At 44.3% G+C, this 25261-nt stretch overlaps 1 protein-coding gene across 1 annotated transcript in view; it reads right to left on the bottom strand.

Moving 5' to 3' along the window:
• Window positions 1-12453: 12453 nt before the first annotated feature.
• WDR1 (WD repeat domain 1) overlaps window positions 12454-25261 on the bottom strand; it is a 51757-nt gene continuing 38949 nt past the window's right edge. The window contains exons 9-15 of the mRNA XM_075569339.1: window positions 23330-23417; window positions 21837-21993; window positions 20486-20573; window positions 18963-19073; window positions 14903-15076; window positions 14120-14264; window positions 12454-13086 (exon numbers count right to left, since the gene is read on the bottom strand). Coding sequence (XP_075425454.1) covers window positions 12977-13086; window positions 14120-14264; window positions 14903-15076; window positions 18963-19073; window positions 20486-20573; window positions 21837-21993; window positions 23330-23417 — 873 coding nt within the window. The 3' untranslated portion in view covers window positions 12454-12976. The remainder of the gene's footprint in view (window positions 13087-14119; window positions 14265-14902; window positions 15077-18962; window positions 19074-20485; window positions 20574-21836; window positions 21994-23329; window positions 23418-25261) is intronic.

The raw sequence follows: 25261 nt of genomic DNA, 5'->3' as shown, positions 1-25261 counted from the left end.
TTCTAAAACCCTGGGCCTACAAATTACAAGAGAGCTATGAGTGTTCCTTTTAAATAGGCCAATCCAAGCTATTGACTGCTAATCTGATTACCTTTCTTGTATTCTAATTGCAGCTAGAAGTATGGTATCACTATATTAGAACCAACACTCTCCTCCTTCATTAGCTCATATGAAGAAACACTTGTGGTACATTATGGCAATTAAAAAGGTTAACAGAATCCTTAAGGAATCTTTGTCCAAGTTCCATAGTCTCTGGAGACCTTAGCAGACCTGCAACAGCTTATCACCCATTTGCCACTTTTGTTCCTTACAGGGCTGACCATGAGCCTTGGCTTTTGGATATTCTATAGTACCAACAACATATAGTATGGAAAACGGTTTTTTTTTTTTCTCTCAAGCCTTGAGCTTTCAGGCAAGGTTAAGTAATAGAAATATTGTTCAGCCATCTATTTCATCACCAGGGCTGATTATTTCTCACCTCTCCCCCTTTTCCATTTCCAAAAAAGCAAATGGTGCTCTGAGATGTGGCTTCCTCAAGATCATAACTTATAAACAATAGGAAAATCGAAATTGACTAATTTTGTTTCCCTGTACTCCACTAATAGCACTGGGTACTAATTGGGATTAGCTCCTCCCTCAGCATAGGTAAAACAGGAAACTCTTCTGCAGGGGCGTGGTATATAAGACTGTAGAGGCAGTCTTCAGTTTCTCCCATAGCTATAAACATAACGTTAATTACAGGGTGGGTATGATGTACCCACTGCCATTAGTGGAGGACAGAAAAAGAAAATTACGGTAAATTGAATATATTTTCTATTTTCCTGTTCTCCACATGGCAGTGGGCACTAAATGGGATATACCAAAGCTCACCTAATGAGAAGGAAAACAGAGGACAAGAATACACAACTTTTTCGATAACGGTTCAATCACTCTACAATGCTTTGCACAATTCTCCTGCCACAGCTTGCTTAAAATTAGGCTTGTACGTCCAGTTTCAAGTATTTCACAAAGGTGGGAACGAGGACAGACTGCAGCTTTACAGATCTGCTTTGGAGATGGTTGGGCTTTGAATGGCCATGAGGTAGAAACTGCCCTGATCAAATGTGCTTTTATTCCCTACAGGACCCATTTGCCTTTAAGGTTATAGGCAAGTTTGATACATGAAATGATCCACCGTGATAAAGTTGCCCTTGAGGCTTGCAGACCTTTTCTAGAATATAATGATTAAAAAAATACAGGAATAAATGGAGAAACAAAGCGCACAAGCAAAAACGGAGCAGGAAGGACACAGAATCAAAAATAGAATAAAAGGGCACTTTAATGTGACAAAAGACCCATCCAACGCGTTTCAAACGTCACAGCGTTCTTTTTCAAGGATAAAACATAGTGTAATAACATCCATTAAATACCCTCTTACCTGCAAGCAGATTCGCGCCAAAAACGGAAGCACGATGATGTCATGACGCAATGCGCGTCATCGCGCATGCACAGAACAATCCGGCGCCGTCTAAGGGCAAAACTGTCCATGTAGGCAGTGTGCTGTATTATTAGTAAGGGCAATGCATAGGATAACACAGTGATTCTAATAGTATAATAAGCAGGCAAATACATACCCAAAACGGACAAACAATGACGTCATGACGCAATTATACGCAATTATGTATGATCCTCTTAGCTTTGTCGCTTACATTGCCAATTGCTTATTTCTGCTGTGGGTTTAAACAGACCTTTCCTTGTGCCATTTGGAATATGATCCCAGGAACATTAGGGACTGAGATGGAATTAAGTAGCTCTTATGGGAGTTTATTATCCATACGTCCCACTCCAGGAACACAATCACTTTCTGTATATGCTGTATCAGAATATCTTTGCTGAGATTTATCAGCCGCTCGTCTATATAAGGATAGGTCTGAATGCCTTCTTTTTTCTGAATTTGTTGACTAAAATAACCAACACCTTGGGGAAGATTCTGGGAGAGATCGCCAAGCCCAACAGAATGCGGTCTATTGTTAATGCCTTCCGTTTACTGCAAATCTCAAATTTGGTAATTATTTTTGGTTTTCTTGCGCACTATGTGCAAGCATGAATCCTTTCAATCTATTAAAAATAACCCATCCTCGGACTTGATTTCTTGAATTACGTTTGTGGCAGGGTCTCCCTCTGAGCTCAACACACATTCCCAGCAAGCTCAAACTCCCACACCCACCACATGATGAATATATATTTATGTCAACCAGAAAGCTACTGAGCGTGGCAATGGTATACAACAAGAGACAGGGGGTGCCCAATGCTACATCCAATTGACAAAACATATATGATGAAAAGTATAAAGTAAAATACTTCAATAATAATAATATAAACCAAGTATGTATTATTATTAATAAATAACCAAGTATGTAATATTATTATTATTGAAGTATTTTACTTTATACTTTTCATCATATATGTTTTGTCAATTGGATGTAGCATTGGGCACCCCCTGTCTCTCCCTCTGAGTTCCTCTTACCTCCGCTGCAGGCGGGAGCATTGCGGGGGTGCGCGGCGGCCAGCGGGGGAGTGCGCGTGCACCCGACAGCGTCGGTGCTGCGGGCAGTTGCGGTGGGCGACGGACTCGCCGAAGGCTCCGGCAGCTCCCTCTACAGGGCGCCGCCATATTGGATGACATTGCATATGCGCGAGGTGCGAGCATGCGCATTGGTAGGCACGCAAGGCGGCCGTTAGGCAGAAGGCTCCATGGGGGACTACAAGCCCCATAAGGCAATGGTGCTGGGAATCACGTGGCATGACAGAGCCAATAAGGCTCCTGAATTTATCCTGCCACTGAGTGGATACATTGCGAGCGTTTGCAACCACACTAGTCGGAGCTGGGACAGCAAAAGGGTAGGGTGTATATGTGCAGGGAGCCAGTGGCTACTGCACTAGGCCAGAGACCCCCGTTAGGCCCCGACTCCCCTGTATAGTTTGTGGCTGCTACAGGGACAGGCCCTTAGACAGGGACACTGCCCCATTAGCTGCACTAGTGACAGGAACACAAGTGAACACCGCGCAGCAGTTGCGGCCTGTGGTCTGGGACCAGACCACCACCGAAAGACATACTCGCTACAGTGGGGGACACTCCAACAGGATACCACCCCACGCGGAGGCGGAGTCATCATGGATGACTTAATCGCTGGATCTGTGAAGCCTTTCTGTTCTTCTGTCGGCACGCAGGGGTGCTGGACCACCTGGCAGGTACCTACCTACACCAAGTGCACCAACTATACACACAGTGGGGCAGCACTGTCTCACACTTTGGGTGGGTTGTCTTGGGGACACTGGGAAGGTTCGGTGTCCAAGAGCACCTCAGTACCTTGGGGATGGTATACCCTGTGGGGTGTGGACACAGTGTTGGGAACACGGTGGGGGGAGCTTACGGCCATGCGAGGCTTGGCGGATAGCTGTACCTCAGTGTTCAGTAGAACTGTTCATGATATTAGTGTTGTCCATGGTTATGCCGGTTTATATGATGATAGTAAAGTATTATTGTTTTACTACTGTAGCCCCCTGTAAACAGCACCGGCTATACCTATCTCCTTCCTACTGTGGTAAGTCCTGTTAAGGGCAGGCACCAGTAGTGATCATGGGTTTTCCCCGCTTCAAGCCCTGACTTGATTGGTGAAGGTAGGCCCCCTGACTCGGTGTGCAGGCAGAGACACAGTGGAGGGGCCTGCTGACATCATGATAGGCGGGGCTGTCTCTATTTAGTGGGCTGCTCCTGTGAGTGAGGCGTGAGTGAGTGAAGAGTTGGTTGGTGGAGGTGTGCTGAAGCAGAGTCTGGAGAGAGTGCTGAAGCAGAGTCTGAGCTTGGAGCATGCAAAGGAGAGTAGAGGAGAGACTCAGCCACCTTGAGTAGAGGTGATAGCACCATAGATCCGGTGGACCAATGCCCCTCACCCCAATGCTGGGATGATGGGGAGAATCCATCCCCCACCCAGAGGATAACCTCTGAGGTGGGCAGTGGGGTATTGACGCCCCAGCCCAGACCATCCTCTCTGAGGATAAACTTGGAGGGAAAGAGAGGAGGAAAGACCTGTACAGGGCGGAGGGTCGAGTGATAAGCGGGACATTGCTGTTGTTGGTGTGGCTGCTTGACGCCACTTCTGCTGGAGGCGCTGATCTGCCAAATAAAGAGAGACAATACTTTTATATCAAAGACTGTTGTGTGATTCTGGAGCATCCACCCTGGGACCAGGGTTCACTCTTCTATGCAGGTCCTATCCCACATCCCTGGGAGTATAGAGGATGGAGGCGCTGCACCACTAAAGCATGGAGGCTACTACCCCAGAAGCCAGGTACTGTGATCCCCCACACCACCGCTCAGGCCCTCCTGTTCCACACAGGTACGCACCACTAAGTACATGTAATCCGCCCTCACACACCCTAGATATGTCAGATGAGTCTAGGGGGGGGGGGGATATGGGTTACACTACGTTATTGTATATTATTCATATATGTTCCTGCACAGGGTTATCCCACATAGTTAGGATCCCGCGCAGGTGGAGGTGCTGTCACCTATCGAATCAGGTACACTCCAGGCTCCCAGTGGAGGTTCAGGCCTCCTGTGAGCCACAAGTAACGCACCACACACACCGTAGTCGCTGTATCTCCCAGTGGGTGGGGGAAAGTGTGCTACATGTTGTTCAAAACGTTAGCTTCTTGAAGGAAATTGGATTTCAGGATCTCCGAAAATTATTTTTGTACACGTTTCAGTTGTCTTTTATGGGTTGTGCCCATAGAGTAGTTAATTGAGATACTGTTCCTCTGACCTCATGCTGCAGGACTTGCCTTGTTTAATGCGAACATGCTCTCCTAAAATATCCTCCACATTAGGGCCACGAAAAAGGCCTCGTCTCCCCCTCGGTACTTGTTTTTGAGCCAAAGGCCTTCCCGGTTGGTAGGAATTTTCGTCTCTATAAGGTATTCTGTTTTGCTGCAACATAAAGAATGTTCACTTCCTTTCCTGGGGAAAAAAAGACACTTTCCCCTAATACCTTAGCTATAATGGGGTCTAGTTTTCTCCCAAACAGAAATTCACATTTGTAGGAAGGGAACAAGTTGTTCTTCCAAGTCAAACAGTGCTCTTCTTATTACCCGACAAGGCCGTGCTTCTTGGTTGGCCGCCCTCTTGATTTCGGATAGAATTGAGGTCTACTGATACCACTTTCCAAAGCCTCTTCCAGATTGTCTAGCAACATTCTTATGGCTCTTAAAAATGAAGCTGTTGGTATTAAGTTTGTAAATGAGACCCGTTGCCAGGAAAGATTTCCTCAATCCAATGTGTCACTAAATGCCACTGCATTGTCCCTTGGAAATGTAGCCTTTCCTGCACTACGGGTGATTGCAGCATCCCCCTTCATAGAATTTTCCCAACTTTGTAAAAAGAAGGGATACATCTTGGAAAGCATCTCTGGGTGACCAATTTCTCGTCAGGCTGATTCCATTCACGTCCTAGGATCAGATGAATCACAGTACTCTCCTTCCAGGTACTGCTATAGCAGGTCAGACTCCACTGACGGACATTCTCGTCCCCTATTATGCTTGTTTGGGACCTGGTTCTCTTCTGGGTTCGTTTAGACCTAATTTGAGAGAACGTATCCTTCATCCAGGATAGGAGAGTAGAAATCTTGTCAATGGGCCCCTGGCTGCAGACTTAAGCACTCCACACAATGTCTTTGCTTTAAGCACTGGCTTACTAGAAGCCACAAATATCCTGTCTTATTACAGGTTGCCATCAATCCTGGCTTATTTGCCGCCTTCCTCTCACTAACCCAGAGGTACTGCATCAAAGATATTATTGAGCATATAGAAACCAAACTTAATTCGATTTATAGTCAATCTTTTATATTACAATCGTTTTAATATCCAGGGACTCACCAAAAGTTTTTGGTCAGCAACCCTTTGTTTTATTCAATTCTATAATTATTCAGTGCGAAATGATAATCTCCAAAGTCCTCAGAAACGCTTCAGGAAGATCAGGCACAATTAGATGGTATTGCCCCTTTAAGACCATGGTAGGGTCTGCATGGCAACATCGCGCGTGTGATGTCAGAGCGTCATTGCCGCTTTATGGGGATTTGAATGCATGCACTGTTTCTCTGCTTCATGCGCACAGAGGGATCCAGCATCTTACCCAGTCATGTGTTTCAGACTGCCTGCGTTCCCAGATACTTGTGCAGTGTTCTGCCCGGTCGCAGGGCCTCCGGCGGGCCATTACAGACGGCGCTTCCGCCAGAGCTTCAGGGGGAAGAGAGGCTAACAACCCCCAGGATTCAACTGCACCAACAGTCCTGGCAAGTCCCAATTTAGCAAAACACTACTGCTAGCTATAGATCAAGAAAAGACTGCCTCTGCAGGAAAAGGGAGGGTCTTATACACCAGGTCCCTGCAGAAGCGCTTCCTGTCCTACCTATGCAGAGGGAGGAGCTAATCCCAATTAGTACCCACTGCCATATGGGAAACAGGAAATATAGTTTGCATCCCCAGCACATCACAAAAAAGGAGAAACAAAAACAAACAAGTCCAGAGTATGTTGTTATGACAACAATATATGTTACATGAACAAAAAAATAAGAAAACAAATAAACCAAAACACACACACACACACAACTAATAACTGAAAGGGCAGTATAAAAGAAAAGGGGTGGGATGGAAAAAGAAGTATACATTCACCATGATGTAAAAGTCATACTAGATGGGTCTTTAAAAAAAAAAAAAACACAACAACGTAATACCCCATGTTGAGGCGACATTTCAGGCAAAACGTTGCCCTTTTTCAAACCTCCATGGTCAGAAGTGGCTCAGATAGTGTCATTATATACTACGTGGAAGTGACATTATCGGTACACTACTGGGTGCATCCATGTATGCTGCCAGAAGTGATATACGATGTCTGTATGCATGTTAAGTGCTTGCGTTCTATCACACAAACATACTGACACAGCGAGTCAAATATACTAGGGGAAAAATTGTTACCTTCCCAAAATAAATATTATAACCAGCTGATGTATCATAAGAAACGGTTAATCATGTATAGAATTAAGTGTAACCAAAGTTAGTATCATAAAATTCAATCTCCCTACATCAGCATAAATCAAAACAATGTTAGTAAACAGAAAATCCCATAAAATAAAAAGGAAAAACTTAATGACAAAGGCATTAGTGATTCAACTCCATAGACATAAGCACAACAAGTTGTAACCGATTATCAACAGGGGCACAACAAGCACTATATCCATTAGAACTAATCAGGACAAGTGGGTCATGAGGGTCAGTGTAATGCTTAGCATTATATTCTTGTATATCAAAACAAAAGTTCTCTCTCTCGAGTGGAGTTTGTTCTGAAGTTTTCTGCTGACTAATTTCTGTCTGAGGTTTGGCGGTCGCCAGAATGCAAGGATGGGAGGTTTGGGGAAGATGTCTTTTAAAGTTTCATCCTCTGTCAGCATGGGATGCTGATCTTTGATATTTGTTTTTTCATTCCCTCTAAGGCAGGGTTGTATGTGGCCACTGGTGGTATGCATGTGGTTGTTTCTTTCTTTTTGTATTGGAGCAGGTGTTCTTGTAACAAAAGACATGCCACTAAGTTCAACCTATGCTAAATTTAGACAACAGATAACGATCCTATATTTGTACTTGCAGTATTTTGATCCAGTAGGCAAATAAAAAAAACCCCAGCGAAATATCTTCCAATGATATCTCATAAGTGGGAAAGAAAAAAAATTCCCGACTCCAAATACTGTAATAATCAGATTTCTTCTTGGGTCAACATCCGTCCCATGTTTACTTATTTGGTATATCCATGTATATACCCTTCCTTTCTAGAACAATGTCCAAATTTTTTTTTTTTTTTTAAAGATATTTATTGTATCTGCCAATCAGTCTCCATGGGTAATGAATTCCACATTTTAACTGCCCTAACTGTAAAGAACCCTTTCCTTCGTTGCTTGTGAAATATCCTTTCCTCCAACCTTAAGGGATAAATAACCCTGTGTCGTTTGTATTGCCCTTGGGATGAATAGCTCTTTTCAAAGCTTCTAGTATTTACTCTGGATATATGGGTATAGTTATATCCTCTCAGACGCCTCTTTTCTAATGTAAACAAATCGAATTTAGCTAGCATCTCCTCATAACCCAGATTTTTTTCCATCACCTTTATTACTTGGATGGCTCTTCTGTGCACTTTCTAGTTGTAACGGGTATTCCCCCACCAAATAGCATATGGTATGTGTGTGAGGGGAACCTAATGTTACCAGGTGTGGTGCTATACCTGTTAGGCTCACAGGGCCTAAGCCTCCGCCACAGGGAGCCTGGGTTAGGGGTATAATAATAGGAGTAACCTCGTACTCGGTGCAGCGCCTCCACTTGCGATGGCTCCCACCAGAGGGGGAGTGGTCCTCGCAGGACAATTTATATATCACACACACAGCATGTAAAACAACCAATGACTTTACTGTAGCAAACGTACGTATTCATATAGATATCAACAGGTGTCCCTCTCTAGAGGAGACACTAACTACTGCGTCTCACAGGACGCTCCCACCTACACCGGGTGATCCCACCCCGTGTCCAGTACCCCACACACTATGTCCCTTCACGTGAGATAGATATGTGTGACTACGCAGCCACAAGTCCCGTGTGAGTATAATAGAGTATAGTTGGTGCACTTGGTGATGGTTACCTGCCGAGCACTCCAGTGCCCGGGCCTGCCAAGGAGCTTCACAAAGGATCCTATGACCTATGAACACAGGAACTACCGTCCGGGGCGATCCCACCCGGATGGCTGCTGCAGCGACAGCAAAGGTTTGAGCCAGACCTCTGGATGGACGCGCAGCGTCCGCTGTATCCCTAACTGCCTCTGGATAATAAGGGGCAGGGTCCCTAACCTGGGGCCTGTCCCTGAAACACTCAAAGCTACTGGTGACTTAGGGCTATCTGGGGCCTATTGCAGGGAGTCACTGACTCCTGCACCCTACCTCCATCCCCTAGCTGCTCCTGACGCCGACTAACGTGCTCAGAGCCCGCGAAATGTATCTAATCACCTCTGCAGGGAGATGCTGTAGCCCTATTGGCCCCCTGGGGTCATGTGGGGCGCTCCTTAGGCTCATGGGATATGTAGTCCCTCTCTAGAGCCCTCTGCTGGTTGGCTGCCTCTCAACACTATCACTGTGCATGCACAAGCTTCCCTGCTGGCCACCGCACAAAGATGTTCACTGCGCATGCGCGAACTCATATGAAATGGCGGCGCCCTGCCTCGGGACTCACTGCAACGCGATCGCGGCCGTAGCAACCGGCCACACGCGTCCCCGGCAACCCCTCAAAGCAGGATCCTACCGCCCCCACTCTCGCGGCCGTCCGACGGGACCGCCATTGGGCTCGGCGGCACACGCGATCGCCAGCAAGGTGAGGGGGCCGACACGGCTACATAGTTAATATTTTTTTTTGGCATGGTGCCCAAGACTGTACTCCATACAGTATTCAAGGTCCGGTCTTCTTAATGCTTAATATAGTGGTACAATTATGCCTTCTGTACTTCCCTTTCAGCCATCATATGCAATGGAACCTGTTTTTGCTGCTGGAATAGAATATTTATCTTCCCTACTTAAACCAGATAAATCTCAATACTAAAGTGGATAATGTCTGTGCACTTTACATAGACTTCTTTTGTAAACTTTTTCCCGAACGATGTACTCTGCATTTTAGGATTTTCATTTCTTTGCAGAGGAACTAATCTTTGTGTTTCCTTCTCCTCTCCCCCCCCCCCCCCCCCCCACCCCTTAACTTGTGTGCCTTCACAAGATAATAGATTAAGCTCATTAGTGTTTACATTTTATAACCGGTAAAGAATTGACAGCAGTTTGTTTTTTAGGCCCAGTATGCTGTATTCAAAGCACTTTCTTGCATTCAAATTATAGTGGTTTAAATAAACATACTTAAAGTGTGATTCACCATATCCAGTAATGATTCTTCACATTAAATTTGGTGAATGTCAAAGCTTACTGTGCAATCAGCATTAATACCGTTTTATGGATGTTGTCCTGTGGATTTACAGCTGAATGCAAGTAAACCAATTAAACAGAGCCATTTATAAAAGGAACTTTATTTAAAGTACCAAACAAAAAAAAGGACCAAGGAACTACTGACTGTACAAGATTAGACAATTTAAGCACAGACCTCAGAGACAGGTTTAGTACAATTAGACAGTTAATACGAGAATCTACATAGCTCCACACTTGCTGACTTACAATATGGATTGTTTGAAGGAGATAAAAACCTTTTAGCACAGAAAGGCAGAAGTAATGACCTGAAAATGCAGGAAAGAGAGAGGAATACCCTTTTGAGCCTGGATCAACAAAGCCAATTCCTACCGTAGTTTAAAGAAGAAATGTGCAAGGCAATAATATTTTGATTAGTCACTTTCTTATTGGTTCAGATCATGCTTCATGACAATGGCACTGAAACATGACATGTCGTGTATACATTGGGATAAGTCTGGGGTTTTAGGTTGAAAAATAAAATACAAAGACACAAATGGTATAATAAGAACAAACCAAGCCCATATCCCTGACTCACAAATACCCCAAAACCTTTTCTAGCAAAGCAAACAATGAAAGTGTATGGTCAGGATTCCGATTGTGGAAAAGCAAGTCCTGTAAATAGATTAAGTACACTACTTTACTGCTTCCATGGCCTTACCTGGGTTCTGCCCAACATTTTAACCTGCTCAATTAAGCACCTTGTTTAACGAAGTCTGGTTTAGAGAACAAATTAAGTGTAACCCATTCAAAGGCAACTAGTTATAAAGGTTATTGATGGTCAACCTGACTTGGTTACAATAACTCTGTGTTTAGAGACTGGAAGAAGGCAGCAAACCAGGATATGGTGCATTAAAAAAAACGTTGAAGTAAAAATAATAATTTTAAACATTCTACACTGAATTTATTTAATTAAAGTCACATTTATGTAGTGGTAGGAGCAAATGTTGTTAATAAAAACAACTTCTTTAATTCAGCAAAATATGCAAATTAGGAGGTATTGTTTTAAAATATTTACTACAATTGGCAAGAGGTCTTAATACAGGAATTGTGATATTATGAAAGATAGATTTTAATTTAATTTCAGCTACCTATGCTGCCTGCTAAACTCACAGTTTGGTAAAGGAGGGCCAATGCGACCACAATCATTTTGAAAAGAAAAGATTTGATGTCAACTGCTCAAATCACTGTATATTTATTTAGGGGGATATGGGGGGGAGGGGGTGGGGAGAGAGTATAATGTAAACTGGGGAGATAAAAAAACAATATGTGCCAATAAAGAACATAAAATAACAAGGCTTGCATATAATGTAGAATACTTGTGGTTTCTTTTCATGGTACTACATTTTTCCCGCGAAATATACAGTGTTTAATATTTATAATCCTGATTGAGCAAACATAATATAATTAATATAAAATGGTCTCTGGTATTTTCCATGGTGGACTGATGCAGTGTGAATTTTTGGGCTATTTTTCTCTTTTCCCCAATAGTTCAGTTAATGCTGCCATGGTGTTTTATGGCAGAACCATGATTAAGCGATATCTGACAATGCATTTTTCCTGATGCAAAGCTATTACCAAAAAAATATATAAAATCCTGAAAATTACTCAAGACCTCTGCTTATATATTACAAGCACCACTCGATGTAATTTACTGAATTCTACTGTGTGATAAAGATTGCTAGTCAAACCCAACAAAAGAAAATATGCAGGGCTACGTTGTAACCATACTTTAGAAGGTTTGTACGCTGCTGTGTGAAAGGATTGAACAGCCTGTTTGAATCCTTAAGTGTTCAAATGAATCGCAGTATAACCAAGACATTGGCCCTCTGCAGTGCACACTTAAGAGTATTTGTAAGTCAAAATGTATCAGACAACGCAGCTGTTTTGTTAAGGCATTTATGTACAGTAACCTCTGGATGCTCCTTACATACAGTACACTGGAATCATGCAACAGTTCGGCCTGAATGTTTATACAAAGCTAGGTTTTCAAAATAAATGTACAGTATATCTTTATTTTATGGCGGTATGCATTCCCATACAAATGAATACACAACAGAATGGCCATTGTCTAATATTAATTTCATTTGTATAGGAATCAAGCCATAAATAATGTCTCGTCTTAAAGCTTTGATGTAGCCAATGATTTTAAAGTTTACATTTAACCAAACTGGGACTATAAATTACAATTTCAACTTTACACTATCATTTTAGTAGGCAAAAAATAAAGTTTTTGATAAAGGAGAGCATTTTCTTAATCTTGATGTCAAACATGATTGAAATGTTACGAAAATGGCATAATCGTTTGTTTTCAAAAACAGTCAGTCAACAAATCACGACATCAGTCAGAAGAAGTCACCAGAATTGAACCACAAAACTTGACTTGAAATACATAAAAATGTTTATTAGGTACTCCATTCATCATCTGGAGGAAATTTGAGGCACCAGTTTTATGAAGTATGGACAAGCAGAGCAACATTACACAGTAGCTGCACACCAGAATTTTTTAGTTTGATCACAACTGTTATTTTCACTATGACTGTTGATACAGAAATGTTCTGTAATACGAAAATGAGAAGTATGCATCTCATGCAGTTACATAGCACACAGAATGTTGGTATTAATAGTTGCGGGTCTGAAACCTTCCTGTGAGTTCAATCTGGCTGTTGCCTCTGGAATGTTGAGCACAAAGTGTTACATGTAAGGGGTTTCCATGTGCAAACTGTCACTGACTAAAGCTTTTCAAAGTACATTATAGATATAGACACCACCTTGTAAAGAATGAGAAAGTGGCACAAGACCCAGAGGATGACAGAAATATTTAGAGAAATATTTTATTTCCAATGCAGTAGTTCTAGTCCCTGATATCATCATCATCGTCATCTTTCTGATAAAAGGATGTGCGTTCACTTGAAGGCGATTGTCCATTGTTTGACACATGCATCATGAGATACAGTAGTCAATGTGCGTTCGTCCACCCAGGCCAAACTGCTCACATGATGTAGCCGATGGGCATCTATAAAAATAAGTAATGAAAAAGATAAGATAAACTTTTTTTCCCCTGAAGTAATATAGAATTGTGGAACATTGTGAACACTGGGTCTGATGGGTCCGATGTGCCAAACATGGTCTTTCGAGTCAGATATGCTGAAGTGATGACCATACTTAGTAATACAAATCATCATCACACTGGGTTTGTGAAACCAGCAAGCAATAAAACATATATATGTATAGATTTATTCAATAATTAAATGATTAACAGTGTATTAGGTCTGAAATGCTTGGAGAAAAAAACCCTTTAAAAGCAACAATCCCAACTGCTTTTTAATAGCACGAGAACAGAGGGGTTCTCCAGAGCTGAATAGCGCTATTAGCTAAAGTAACACCCAGTTCCTGAAATACTTGCACGTCAAGTTACTGGTCTGCTTCCAGGGGAAATAAAATGGCCACCAACTCTCGGGCTAAAAGAAAGCTTCAATAACGTCAAAGGCTGCAGCTTTCTATTGGACTGCCATTTAAATCCCCTGAAGTCAGGAAGTAATACCGGTAAGTTCACTGGTTCGTATCTCGTGAATCAGGGCAGAAAATAGCTCAATTTCACTCCTGAGCAATTCATTGGCCCCTAGGCTGTAATAATAATAATACAATTTAAATAAGGGCTAAATTAAGAATGATTTTTGCTTTAATCTACAGATGTAGGGTGGATATTCTGTGATATTCTGGAAATCACTGCCTTTGAATCCTATGGGAAAAAAATCAGCGATATTCTGCATTATAATGCAATATTTACGAGTGGTTGCAGTAACCTTTGCAAAATATGTATATGAATGTTAAATATTAAAATTGCAACAATAAAAAAAAATGCACGTCAAGTTTTTTTTGTCTTTATCCATTAAACATAAGAAACACCCTTCAAAATTATTATACACGGGGAAATCATGGTATAAGTAGTGTCGCTTATCAACCATTAAGTCAAGTCCTTAAATCAGTGATGTGCACTACACAAGAGTAATCATTAAATAGAAACTGCTAAATACTAATGAGTTTACCTGGCATTTTAAGTCTTGCATCTGGATCACTCAAGGTCCAAACAAAAACCATCATATCCATGCCCCCACTGGCAAAATGCTCATTGTCAGGTGACCAGGCAACACAAACTACTTTTGCATGGTGTCCATAGAAGCTGTTTTGTTCCTATTCAGTAAACAAATAAAGTAACAATGTTAGTTCACCTGAATCTGTAGGCAACAATATAGCTGTGCATGGTCCTTACTTCGGGCTTATTCATTCAAATGCAATAGCGCAGATCGGGGAACTACTGCACGAGAGAAGGTCCATGCAATACTACCCAAATCCACGTTCCACATTTTAATAACCCCTTTGAGTTAAAGTAAAGCTTTAGTGTTTAGAATAAATAAAAGAACATCAGTTTATTTCAAACCTTCATTTACTTGAACATTATGCTTAGCAGGTAATATTCGTTTCACGTTCATATCTTAAATAGCTAGATAATATTACTTGGTAGTTTCAGTGATCTGACGAAGTGAAACGTAAAACATTAAACTGTGGAAACCTGGGATAGTTTTACCTGACAACTAGTTACAAATGCAAAATAAAGTGTGCAGAAGAAAAAACACAAAATGCCAACATTTGAAGAGCAATTTAAACATCTTTGCTGTGATTTACTGCAGGTTAGTTTTCCTTTGCTTTACCAAGACACCAGCACACGTTTATTTGCATGAGGGAAAAAATAATAATAATATCTAATACATTTGATAAGTCAAAATAATAAATATACACATATATACAATGCAATTACTATAGTTTCTTACCGCATATCCGTCAGCAACATTGAAAACTGTGACAACCTTGTTCGCATCAGAAACTGCAAGATAAGCACCATCGTGAGAATAGGCCAGGCTGGTCACCGCACCTTTGGCTGAAAGGGTCTTGCCTTCGTCTTTCAAAGTATTTCCTTGAATGGAATACAAATAGACTTTTCCATCCTAAAAAGAAACATTGAGTTTTTAGACACCCCCTAAATAATAATAGCATGTTCTTGTATAGCGCTGCTAGCTTTACGTAGCGCTTTACAGAGACATTTTGAAGGCACAGGTTCCTTCCCCATGGAGCTTACAATCTGTGTTTTTGGTGCCTGAGGCACAGGGAGATAAAGTGACTTGCCCAAGGTCACAAGGAGCCGACACCGGAAATTGAACCAGGTTCTCCTGCTTCAAACTCAGTGCCAGTCAGTGTCTTTACTCACTGAATCGCTCCTTCTAAACAAGCATTAAAGCCTTCACAATGTTGTTAAAGCAACTATTCTAAAGGGAAACAAAGTTAATGTTTAAGGCTTTGACACATACAGAACCAGCATTCAGAGAATAACCATTGTGATAAGTTTCCAGAGTATTTTTAGAATTAAAATATACATTGAATTTATAATTGCCACCATAAAGGGATTTTTTTTTGGGTGCCACGGAATGTTGGGCACCCCTGTCCTGTTTATATATAATAAATAGCCCCACAAGACCCCTGTCGCCAGATTGTGATATTTTTGGTAATTTATGAAACCCTATTTTGCAATGCAAAAACAAACAAGTGAGAATTCAGGAATAATTGACACTTCAATTGCAAGAGCAGCAGAGGTTAATCAAAACTCCAATCCCATTCATAATTAAAAGGCAATAAGTCACTGGAAGTGTCAGATAACATTATGTATACAGGTAACCTTTCCATCAGTGTTAAACTTCTAGTTTTTTTTTTTTAGAAATGTTTGGCCTTTAAAACTTTTGAATACAATTGTATATTTTAGATAACAAGGATACATACAACTTTTTTTTTTACTAATGCGCCTCATATTACCAATAACGATCAGAATTGTAAATTGGATGCTAGATTCAACACGTGATCAAATGGGACAAAATCTGAGCAGAAAAAGGAATCACACATTAAAATTAGACAATGATTATGCGGTATTAGCTTAAAACCAAACTACGGCAGAAAAGAGGCACCGAGACACAAGTAAGGTGTGTGAACTTTGCGTTTTAAAATGACAAGTTTGATTAATCTTGTTAAGAACAGTTAATTTTAACGTGTACAGTCAGCAGATGACCGGACACTGCTGGATAGGTTCTTACACCATCTTGTTTTTAGATAACCCGACTAACTAGCTCAACATGGAGAAAAAGTTCACACAAAAACAAAATAATGCAAACTGTGTGAATCATTTAAATACTTTAACTTCCTTATCAAACAGACGAGAAGAGAGGAGGGGGAGGGAGGAGAGAGAGCGAGGGAGGAGAGCGAGAGAGCGAGGAAGGAGAGTGAGGGAGGAGAGCGAGAGAGGAGAGCGAGCAGCAGCGAACGAGGGGGGAGGGAGGAGAGCAAGCAGCAGCGATCGAGGGGGGAGGGAGGAGAGCGTGCAGCAGCGAACGAGGGGGGAGGGAGGAGAGCGAGGGGGGAGGGAGGAGAGCGAGGGGGGAGGGAGGAGAGCGAGCAGCAGCGAACGAGGGGGGAGGGAGGAGAGCGAGCAGCAGCGAACGAGGGGGGAGGGAGGAGAGCGAGCAGCAGCGAACGAAGGGGGAGGGAGGAGAGCGAGCAGCAGCGAACGAGGGGGAGGGAGGAGAGCGAGCAGCAGCGAACGAGGGGGGAGGGAGGAGAGCGAGCAGCAGCGAACGAGGGGGGAGGGAGGAGAGCGAGCAGCAGCGAACGAGGGGGGAGGGAGGAGAACGAGCAGCAGCGAACGAAGGGGGAGGGAGGAGAGCGAGCGGGGGGGGAGGGAGGAGAGCTCGCGGGGGTAGGGAGGAGAGCTCGATCGGGGGGGAGGGAGGAGAGCGCGAGCGGGGGGGAGGGAGGAGAGCTCGATCGGGGGAGGGAGAGAGCGAGCGGGGGGCAGGGAGGAGAGAGCGAGCGGGGGGGAGGGAGGAGAGAGCGAGCGGGGGGAGGGAGGAGAGAGCGAGGGGGGGGAGGGAGGAGAGAGCGAGGGGGGGGAGGGAGGAGAGAGCGAGGGGAGAGGGAGGAGAGCGAGCGGGGGGAGGAGAGAGCGAGCGGGGGGAGGAGAGCGGAGAGAGCGCGCGGGGAGGAGAGCGGAGAGAGCGCACGGGGGGAGGGAGAAGAGAGGAGGGGGAGGGAGAAGAGAGGAGGGGGAGGGAGGAGAGCGATCGGGGGGGAGGGAGGAGAGCGCGATCGGGGGGAGGGAGGAGAGCGCGATCGGGGGGGAGGGAGGAGAGCGCGATCGGGGGGGAGGGAGGAGAGCGCGATGGGGGGGAGGGAGGAGAGCGCGATGGGGGGGGAGGGAGGAGAGAGCGAGCGGGGGGGGGAGGAGGAGAGAGCGAGCGGGGGTGAGGGAGGAGAGAGCGAGCGGGGGTGAGGGAGGAGAGAGCGAGCGGGGGTGAGGGAGGAGAGAGCGAGCGGGGGGGAGGGAGGAGAGCGCGAGCGGGGGGGAGGGAGGAGAGAGCGAGCGGGGGGAGGGAGGAGAGAGCGAGCGGGGGGGAGGGAGGAGAGAGCGAGCGGGGGGGAGGGAGGAGAGAGCGAGCGGGGGGAGGGAGGAGAGCGAGCGGGGGGGAGGGAGGAGAGAGCGAGCGGGGGGAGGGAGGAGAGAGCGAGGGGGGGAGGGAGGAGAGAGCGAGCGGGGGGAGGGAGGAGAGAGCGAGCGGGGGGAGGAGAGCGAGCGCGGGGGGGAGGGAGGAGAGAGCGCACGGGGGGAGGGAGAAGAGGAGGGGGAGGGAGAAGAGAGGAGGGGGAGGGAGGAGAACGAGCGGGGGGGAGGGAGGAGAGCGAGCGGGGAGAGGGAGGAGAGCGAGCGGGGGGAGGGAGGAGAGCGGGGGGGAGGGAAGCGAGCGGGCGGGGAGGGAGGAGAGCGAGCGGGGGGTGGGGGGGAGGGAGGAGAGCGAGCGGGGGGGGGAGGGAGGAGAGTGAGAGCAGGGTGGAGGGAGGAGAGAGCGAGCAGGGGGGAGGGAGGAGAGCACGCGGGGGGGGAGAGAGCGAGCGGGGGGGGGGAGAGAGCGAGCGGGGGGGGGAGAGAGCGAGCGGGGGGGGGGGAGAGAGCGAGCGGGGGGGAGGAGAGCGAGCGTGGGGAGGGAGGAGAGAGCGAGCGGGGGAGGGAGGAGAGCGAGCGGGGGGGAGGGAGGAGAGAGCGAGCGGGGGGGGGAGGGAGGAGAGAGCGAGCGGGGGGGGGGAAGAGTAGGGGGTTGGGGGGAGGGAGGAGAGCGAGCGGGGGGGGAGGAGAGTGAGAGCAGGGTGGAGGGAGGAGAGAGCGAGCAGGGGGGAGGGAGGAGAGCGCGCGGGGGGGAGAGAGCGAGCGGGGGGGGGGAGAGAGCGAGCGGGGGGGGGAGAGAGCGAGCGGGGGGGGGAGAGAGCGAGCGGGGGGGGGGAGAGAGCGAGCGGGGGGGAGGAGAGCGAGCGTGGGGAGGGAGGAGAGAGCGAGCGGGGGAGGGAGGAGAGCGAGCGGGGGGAGGGAGGAGAGCGAGCGGGGGGGAGGGAGGAGAGAGCGAGCGGGGGGGGGGGAGGGAGGAGAGAGCGAGCGGGGGGGGGAAGAGTAGGGGGGAGGGAGAAGAGGGGAGGGGGGGAGGGAGGAGAGAGGAGGGGGTGGAGGGGAGGAGAGAGGAGGGGGTGGAGGGGAGGAGAGAGGAGGGGGGAGGGAGAAGAGAGGAGGGGGGGAGGGAGAAGAGAGGAGGGGGGAGGGAGAAGAGAGGAGGGGGGAGGGAGAAGAGAGGAGGGGGGGAGGGAGAAGACGGGAGGGGGGGAGGGAGGGAGGAGACGGGACTACAAAACTGTAGGCAGACCAGAAGCACTTTTGTACTAAATAGAATTTGCAATATAGTACAGGATACAAATCTCTAGAATTAACAGAACTCATTTTAGTTATTTTGAGATTAAAGCTATTCTTACCGCTCCTCCTACAGCAGCTGTTCCAGTGGCTTTGTGAATTGCAACTACTTCCGGCTCATACTCAAGAGAATCAATCACAAATACATTTTTCTTGTCCTTCAGCAGGACAATCTATAAAAAGAGATGGGATAATTTTGCATTATAGAGGGCATGACTAAAATGTACCCAAATACAAAATAATGCAGGAAAATGATGCCCCCGAATAAATAACCTTATTTTTTAATGGCCAGATAACATTTTACTTAAATCTACACCTCCAAGACCTCACATTGGGTCCTTGATGTTAAGCAGGGCATGTTTAAGTCTTCAAATGCAGAGTAATAGCAGTCTCAAGTGCTGAGCGAGTATTTGGCATTAATCTTCAAGCTACAAATTAACAAAGATCTTGTATGCAACAAGTAATATACATTTCTTTTTAAAATCAGCCATATTCTAAAGCACAATCCACTAATAATATTAATGATCAAGAACTAGTCTCCTTCCAAAGTTATTTGTGCTCGGGTTGGAGGTGAGTTCCTAGGCTGAAGAGTATGCTCATATTCAGAATGCTATCTGGCTTACTGCCACAGGGTCACAATCTCCCAGAAAGCTTACATTGGACCAAGGCAATAGCTGGCAGCTAAGCCCCAGAGGGAATTTTTGACAACATTTTTTTTTTAATGATACTCCATATCAACCCAGTATGTTAAAAAAATTCAACAATTGTGATTTTCCTTAATATAAAAATAAAGTTGTCAAGTCCCATTTTGTTACATATATATTCTTGCACAGAGCCATCTCCAAGTAGCCCATATAGAACAGACGGGCTCATGCATGCAGAGGAGAGCTTTTCTTTGCAGCTGTGACCTATGAATATTCAAACGTATAAATTGTATTCGTCAAAACAAATGACTGGGATGAGAGCACTTCTTTACATATTGTATAAACACACACAAACAAAATCACTTTTGCCCTGACACACGTAAACTTAGAATATTCTAGTCAACATATAGTTCCTTAAAAAGAGGCAATCCAAGCAGCTTAAAAATAAATAAGATCTATATCTTTTTTTTTTAAATATAGGCAACCAGTGATGAACCTTTATTGAAAACTAATTACCTAAGCTGCCGATCAATTGGTTCTCCTGTGATCGATCAGAAAAATTCTGTTTCCCAGGGTTCACAAAATGGCTGCCTTTCAGTTTCAAATCAATTTTTCAGTCAGTGTAACTCAGCAGCTACAAAGTATCCTTAGATTACGAAGGTAACATTATCTATTGTTCCAGTTTACAGCTCAAACTGCTGGGAAGATTGGCAACAAATCATCACAAAAACAGAAAAAGTGTTAAAGATCTCTCACTGCTGGGTAGGTGGCTAAACCCTGCTATAGAAATTAATAGATGCCCAGTATATGAAAACTCATTAAAAATGGCACGGAGTTGAATGTTAAAAAAAAAAAAAAATTAAATGTTAAGTATTATCTAATACTACAAAACATACATGTAGGATATTGCTTGAATTGCTTAAATAAAGAAGAAAACATACCTGTCCAATGCATACTGCCACCGCATATCCACCAGAGCCCACAGCAACACACTTAGGCTGAACATCCAACTTTATAGCATCCTTAGAACTAGAGAAACAGATTCCATTAAACCGGCTAATTAACAATTAGTGTAATCATACATTTTAATATTAGAGGTGCGAAGGAGATGTTTCAATAAGGCTGTGGCCACGGTGCAGCGACACGCGCTCATGCTTGAGAGCGGTGACGTCACCAACTCTGAGCATGAGTGCTAGCCTGTCCTGCAGGAATTTGCGAGCGGGGGCGTAGCACATAAGTGATGGGGCGTGTCATTGCCAGGATCATGCGTGTGCGTTGACTGGTGCTGATTCGTTGTTTAAGGGTCCCCGTCTCCCCAAGCGCTGAGCATTGCAAAGCGCACGTGCGCACGTGGGGTGTACATGCGCATCGAATAACATTGATTCGATCGCAAAAAACATGCGTTGCTGCATCGTGGCCACAGCCTAAGGCCGCGCTTATAGTGCTGGCGACGGGACCAATGACATCACCCGTCACCACCAGCGAAAGTTATAATTTGTTTAGCGACAGTCGCGAGTGACGTCACTAAAGGGGGCGGGCCGCGCAATGTGATTGGTTTAGAGACAGTCATATGAGGCGACTGTCAAAATTTACCCGGCTTCCACATTTTTTAGACGTGACGTCGCTCTGTCACGCTTACTATAAGCTCTTGCGACGGAGTCAATTAATTTGTTTTGGAGCAACATTGCGTCGCCGTCGCGGGCACAATAAGCGCAGCCCTTGAGACCATGAAATGTAAAGATACTGCAGGACTGATTATCTTGCAAAATAAACCTTTATTTCTATAGGCTGCAAATCAGCAGTCGTTCCATGTAGGACCAAAGTTAGCCAATGAGTGGCATGTTTTAGGGGTTAAATGTAGGTTAAGGACTCCTTAAAAAAAGCTAGACTGCCAACCCTATAACATACATGTATATATTTTTCCTTAAGAACTTTCCATATACAAATATTAATGAACATCATTAGTAAATCAAATAAATACAAAGGACCAAATGAAGAGAAATTATTGTCTCTAAATGCAATGAATCTTTCAAAGCCAATTATATTTATAAATAGCTTAAATTGTAATTTTTTTTAAATGATTTCTTTTGGATCCACTTTGTGGGACTGTGTCTGTAATTCTGACAAACAGCCATACAGATAAAATTAGACGTAACCAAGTTGGATAAAAAAAAAAAAACACAAAAACACACACAAAAAAAATAAATAAAAAAACACAAACAACCACACACAATAAAAAAATAAAAGCGAAAAAACCTCCATTGACAAAATCTAAAAACAATAAAACTGTACCTGTAGTCTTTGCTGGTCACATTGGTATAACGCACAGTGTCATCCATACTACAAGTCACCAGCTGATTGGAATCATCCATAGCCATGCTGGACACCTGGTTTGAATGTCCTTTCCCAGTGAAAGTATTATTCTCTCCAGTCTCAGCATCCCAATAATGTATACAAAACAATGAAGGAAAATTGTGGTTGGCTGGGGAAAAAAAATTGTAGAGACATCTAGATGGTTCTGGGGTCTGCAGGCAGCACACCTCACAATGAACCAAAAACAAACCAACTAGAAGTGGTGGATCAGGCGGCAATGGGCAATTTCATCCAAAAACAGCCCCAGCAGCCGGTTTGTCAAATACCGAATAAGCCCCTAAAACTGAAAACAAACTATATCTATTAAAATGCATTTGTCAAAGCACAGCTACATGAAGCTTGAGATCGAGGTCTTCTCTATGCAACTGCTCACTGAATAGGACACAACATTCTTTGTAGCCAGAAGTAAAATCTGTGAATTTCAGCGCAATAAGCCCCCCCCACCCCCTCAAATCAGCAAATGGATTATTAATTATAACAAATCTAACAAAATATTCAATTAAATAGATGAGAAATATAAACATTTGTAAGAACAGGAGGAATACATTTAACCTTTAGGCTACACATAGTGCCGGCGTTGTCAGGCTGCGGTCGCTGGAAAAATCAAATTGAGATGACTTCCAGCGATCGCGACCAAGTCGTCTCTCCGCGCTTACTTTAAGTGCACGTGACGGTGGCAATGCATTTGTTTTGACGTGACGTCACGGTCGCCGGCACTATAAGCGCAGCCTTAGTTTTTACTGGCCTAAAGAATTGACTCTCCCACAAACGCATTTTTTGTATTTTTTTGGGCCTTCAAATTATCACTAGAACGTTTTTAGCTCACACCTTCATAGACAAATGTAAGGCTACGGGCCCCAGTGTCTGCTGCTGCACGGGCTCTGGCAGGCTGGTGGCGCGTGCAGCTGTGATCTGTGGCTGAGATGCAGAAATTTGCGACGGGGGACGTGATGGGGGTGCGGCCATGAAATCACCCAGATGGTTCGCCCTCATTGGCTGAACCACCAGGGGGGTTGGGGGAGGGAGGGGCATGGCCAGCGCTCTGATGCCTGTTCTGAAGTCAATTTTCTTGTCTTCAGAAAAATCTTGTTGAGCAACGTGGCGGCCAAGCTAGTGCCCCATTGAGAGGCTTTCTTGTTCCTGCAGCATGTACTGGGGACCTAGCCTAAGGTAACTACTGCACACACGGTCTAAAGAAAGAGTAGGGAGAGCATGAACACAAAAAAAAAAAAAGCCATGACCAAAAAACCCCCATACAAAACAAAAAAACAGTTTGAGAGCACAGCCCAGTCACTGCATGACTACCACACATGAAAACATTTTAAAACAGATATGTTTGTAAACTTTACCAAGTTTAGCTAGTCTAAACACCATATCCTAAAACATTACAAGTGCTTCCCGAAAAAGGATATTGATATGGCCATCGTGGCTGCCGGTGAAAATTTGGGATCGTCCATCATTTTTGTGTATGGTCATACATTGAATCGACTTGCTATGTCCCTGTAAACAAATGCATGCATGTTAAATACTTATTAGCAATTATGCACTCTATGTTGGACAGGAAACTACTGCATTATCATACTTGCATAGACTTTAATTATAAAGTTATTACTTTAAAAATAGTTTCCTAATATAGATAAAAGCATTATTTTAGGAAGCTAAAAGGCAGAACAAGAAATTCAACCTGGATTAACCAATGCAGCAAACACAATAATAAAATAAGAACAAGGGGGAGTGAGGGGTTAATAAAACAGTCTAAAGGTATAAATAAAATTCTAGCACATCCAACCCTCCTAAGTAAAGGAGGCTGGGAACAGCAGGGGGGAGGGGGTGGAGGAAATGGAAGTATATAATATAATCCACTATACTCACACGGCCAAGTGCAAGTACATACAGAACAAGAGGTATCTGTAGTAATCCAGCCCTCCAGTGGCAATCTGAGCAGCAAGATGTGGTGGTTGGATATTGGGGCCTTTATATAGTTGAATGTGATGGGATATTGTTCCACTTTATTTATCACCCATCAGTCCTTTCACCACTCCTGTTATGGTTGTTAGTTTTATTCCTTTGCTGTATTTTGTCCCCATGAAGTCATCTGCTTATTTGTAGTTCCATTGTTTTTCTTCATTTAACATTTTTTTCTATCTCACTACACATCTTTTGATTAGTGGTCTGACCTATTTGGTCAACTTGGGCTTGTCCACCCAAATGTCATTCTTAGCCTTATAACTTTTGGTGTTGTTTTTTAATTACTGTATCTGCTTCTAGCATTTTAGATCATTATGTATAAAGTTTTGTATTATTTTAAGAGAATTGTATTTTGAGACAGTTTTTGCCCATTTATGGGCTTACTTTATGTGTATATGTACACTTACTTTCATTATGTGTATTATTATGTAAATCAGATCACATTGTTTGTCTTAAGTTATGGTCTGTCCAAACTGTATATACTAGAGACTAATGCCTTAGGTTTATCACACAGTGATGTTATATTCTCAATGTTATGAAGTCTTAATGTCACAGAAGTCATCAGTGACTGATTTCCCTGACCCTTAATTTATAGGGGTTTTTTTTCTGAGTAACCCCAAGGGTTAATAGAGAACCCTATACCAGTGTGTTCTGTCTGCCGAACTAAACCTGCTACATAAGGTTTAGTTGTGATATTAGCATATGTGCAAAAAACTGAGAGACTTAATGGAGGCTCGTTTAGCCTCTCCTCCTCCCACTTTCACACAGGTGCGAGCAGTATTGCAATTAGCATTGGAGTGTATATATTGTGCACGGACCCCACATTAGTTATCTTTGAGCCTGAGGAAGCCAAAGTACCTGCGAAACGCGTAGCTCTTTCCAGTTGGACGTCTTTTGACCCGCAGAGGCTCCAGTGGAGGTTGCGAGCAGACGCACGCAATCACCACACTTCCTTGCTCTCCAGATGGGTCGGCAAGGATTTTTGTTGCAGGGCTCACAACTACACTACGGGCGCTGATTTGGGAGTTTTTTTTATTTTTATATGTGAGTTTTATTTATCTACACTATTAAATGTGTTGATCTGATTTTAAAACACTTGCTTCATCATCTTTGCACTACACCACACGGGAGTCAATGGGAAGCATGGCGCAGTGAAGATTCCATTTGAGAGAAGATTTTCTGCCAGCAACCACCACATCTTGCTGCTCAGATTGCCACTGGAGGGCTGGATTACTACAGATACCTCTTGTTCTGTATGTACTTGCACTTGGCCGTGTGAGTATGGTGGATTATATTATACACTTCCATTTCCTCCACTGAAAAAGCAAAATATAATTGGGATATGCCAAAATTTGGGATATGTTAATATGAACTCA

This window comes from Ascaphus truei, chromosome 1, assembly GCF_040206685.1.
Source record: "Ascaphus truei isolate aAscTru1 chromosome 1, aAscTru1.hap1, whole genome shotgun sequence".
NCBI lineage: Eukaryota > Metazoa > Chordata > Amphibia > Anura > Ascaphidae > Ascaphus > Ascaphus truei.
This window is presented reverse-complemented; position numbering and strand designations above follow the sequence as displayed.